General features: G+C 46.8%; 1 protein-coding gene across 2 annotated transcripts in view; it reads right to left on the bottom strand.

The window, feature by feature from the left end:
• NUF2 (NUF2, NDC80 kinetochore complex component) overlaps positions 1 to 3,430 on the bottom strand; it is a 57,498-nt gene that overhangs the window by 21,665 nt on the left and 32,403 nt on the right. For both annotated transcript variants that reach the window (XM_019501881.1, XM_019501883.1), the window contains one exon: positions 3,045 to 3,107. In XM_019501881.1, the coding sequence (XP_019357426.1) occupies positions 3,045 to 3,107 (63 nt within the window). The remainder of the gene's footprint in view (positions 1 to 3,044; positions 3,108 to 3,430) is intronic.

Below are 3,430 nucleotides of genomic sequence, written 5' to 3'. Positions count from 1 at the left end.
GCTCTGGGCCGTGGCCTTGGCCAGCTGCACTGCAGCCCAGGGGCTGGCTCCCTAGGGAAGCACAGGGGCTCTGCCAGGACCAGGGCATTGTTGGGTCGGACTTTGTCCAGTGGCCCAAGAACCCAGCTCCATGTGCCCACGCATCTAGTTCTGTGCGTTTGGCTGCTTCTGTCTGGTTCTGTGTGTGCACACACGTGTCTGGTTCTGGATGTGTGTGTGCATTTGTCTGTTCTGGGTGTGTTTTGGTTCTCTGTGTTTGTGCACGTGGTTCTCTGTGTGCGTGTGCCTGGTTCTCTCTGCGCTCTCCTTTTTCTTTCTCTTTCTGTCTCTCTCCTCTTTCTCTTATTTGTCTCTTTTTTCTCTCTTTGTCATTGCAACATGCTCAACAAAAAAGGAATACACAACAAAAAAGGCAACATTTATGATTATTAAATATACCAATATGCAGTGCATCCTGCTATGTACACCCCCTTTCCCCCATTTCGTTTTTCTGGCATGCTGGCACTCTGGCACCTTCCAAGATAGATATTGTGGCTTTTTTGGCACTCCAGCCAAAAAACGTTGCCTACCCCTGCACTATACTCTTGTTTTCATGGAATGCAGTAATCTTGAATTACATAATTAGACACTTTCTAATATAATGCAGTATGAAGTTTTTCTTCAATCCCCAATCTCAACAATATTCTTCTCCTTGTATATTATACTATCTCAAACTGTGAGTATGGACATATGGGTAACGTACCAGGTGTTAAGGAGGCAGAGCTTTATTGCACACCAGTTACTTGTGGTAACTGCTTGTACACAAGCTCTTTAGCTTCTACTCACTGCAGAGTAAGAGCACGCACATGTGCAATTGCAACAAAGCAGCTGATGCACAATACAATCCCATCCCCTTTTAACCTACCTAATTCATTTGGGTACTCGTATGTTATCATAATGATCTAGGTCCAACAGTATCTAACACATAAGGCCCCATGAGCCTAATGACAGGCATGAAGCCAGCCTGCAGGCCAAATCAGACCCACAAACCAGACCAGCACAGAGTCAGCATGCAGAGCCAGCCTGGTATGGTCACTGTATGCAGCATGCACTGATCCCAGAACTACACGCTGTATGTGGTGTGACGAGTCCATATAGGGTGTGCACTGCATGTGGCTCCTGCATTGGACCAGCTATGCATGCCAACTGCAGCATAAGGAGCCACTCTGTGGACCCAAAATAGACCAGATCTGGATGCAGAATTCAGGGCCAGTCCAGTATTAATGCCATATTCATTGCATACCTTGGATCAGCCCCACACCTGTGTGCAACACACATCAGGTTCAGCCACAGCCCCAAGTGCAGAGCACACCAGATGAGTTCTACTATACACTGCTGCATGCAGCACATTGGGCCAATCCAAGACCCACAAGACAGCACTGCAGGTCAGTGATAAGGCTGTATCTTGAGCAACACCACTGATTCAATCACTTTTTCTGATTTAAGGCCAAAAAGAAAGAGAAATTCACCACCTACACAAAGGATTTTAATTTCAAACTGAAATGGAAGGTAAGTACCATTAGAATCATCTAGGGGTGCACTGATAAAGATTTTGGGGGCCAATACCGATAGCCAATTTTTAAGGAGACGTATCAGCTGATACCGATCTGATTTCCAATATGCAGCCCTGCAGCTTGAAGAGTTGCGTCCACATGGTAAATCTGTTGTGGTTGAAGGGGAGCAGGGAGGGAAGAGGTGTGGCAGATCAAGGCCCCTGCAGTGAGGGAGGAGTGGGGCCAGGGCTGCCCAGCCCAGGTGGGACAGGCACGGGAGCAAGCGGAGCCCCCTGGACGAGCTGCAGTTCCTACTGCAGCGCACACCCCAGGAGGGTATGGGGGATGCTTGCCCCCAGATCTGTGAGCGGAGCAGGGTGGGGCAGCTGCCACTGCAGGCTGGGGCTGCACTGGGGTCTTTCCTGCAGGGGCTGGGCCAGGCTGTGCTTGGGGAGGGCAGCAACAGTGCTGGGTGGGGGCTATAGGAGGCAGGGCTGCAGAATTCACAGTATCCCCCCCAGTAGCCCCCTCCCTGCACCCGCCGGACATACCTCAGCTCCGTCCTGTGCCCACCTCGCCCTGGCTGGGCAGTGCCTGCCTCAGCCCCTACCCCTGCCCTGTTCCCCACTCACCACAGGGGCCTTGATCTGTGCCCCCCCACCTCTTCCTTCCCACCACAAAACTTATCAGCTGCAACCAGCTCTCCAAACTGCCAGGCTGTGCTCCTTGCCACCTACATCCTATGCTGAGGCTGTGCTCATGCACAGGACATTTAAAATCGGCCAAATTAAAAATCTACCACATCAGGGTGATTTCCAATACAGTCAATTTTCTTTATAATTGGTGCCAATCCAGTAATCGAACCAATGTATCAGTGCACCTCTAGAATTATCAATCCTATGGGACCTTACACAGTCTGGAAAGGAACCTGAACTCTTGCCATAGATCCACGCCTTATTTGACACATGGCATACGAAATGCCCATTACGCCAATGGCAACATTTGCAAAGCCCTGTAAATTGGTTAAGTTAAAAAGATTTTGAAATGCTTAAGTGTATCTTCTATGAGCATTTCTCCCCTGTTAAATTTCAGCTACCCTTCTCAGACTGCTTCAGCACTTCAGCAGTTCTTAAAATAATATTGTGTTCTCCCTGCTGCTTTTCACTTTTAAATGGTTAAACATTTTAACCCCAAATAGCAACTATGTAGATACAGTGCTCCCTAAACAAAATAGTTATACCTACTCTAGCCTTAGAGAAGGCCTAAAGGAACTTGTTACAAAAAATGGCATTTCAAATGTGACAAGAAAAAAAGAGACTCAATTCTTGTGTAGATTAATCATTGCACAGACAAAGTGGCTTCTATAATGTAATCCTAAATCTCATCTTCTAAACTGCTCACATTGTGCTTCTCTTGAAAAAACTCAAACTAAATATGAAACTCTCAAAAAACAAGGTCCATCACTTACCGCAGGATACCATTCGTACACCAGTTAAATTGTATTATACTTACGAGACTTCGGGTTCTCTCCGAAACTTCTGATTTTTTTTGGGAGGTTACTTCTTGCAAAGCTGTCTAATGAAGAAAACAGTTCAAAAGTTAAGAAAGGAGCCAATTACATGTGTGACCTGAGTATTTACTATATAGCTTCTGCACTTCTGACACCAAGTACCCTTCCACAGGTGTCGAGGCCCTTACCTCTCACCTGAGATGCAACATCAGTTTGGATTACAACCCCCCTTACCATCAGCCATGAATACTATAGAAGGTCTCACTGGGGTCAGAGACCCTGCTATAGACTTCTCTCCAGAAGCTGTGATTATATATAGGGACAATTATCTTAATGGGTGAATCTACATGTGAAATTAAGGTGATGCAATAAACTCTGGTGCAGTCCA

Source organism: Gavialis gangeticus, unplaced genomic scaffold, assembly GCF_001723915.1.
Source record: "Gavialis gangeticus isolate Ggan-Ray unplaced genomic scaffold, GavGan_comp1, whole genome shotgun sequence".
NCBI classification, from domain to species: Eukaryota; Metazoa; Chordata; order Crocodylia; family Gavialidae; genus Gavialis; species Gavialis gangeticus.
Note: the sequence above shows the minus strand (reverse complement) of the source record. Positions and strands in the feature narration are given on the sequence as shown.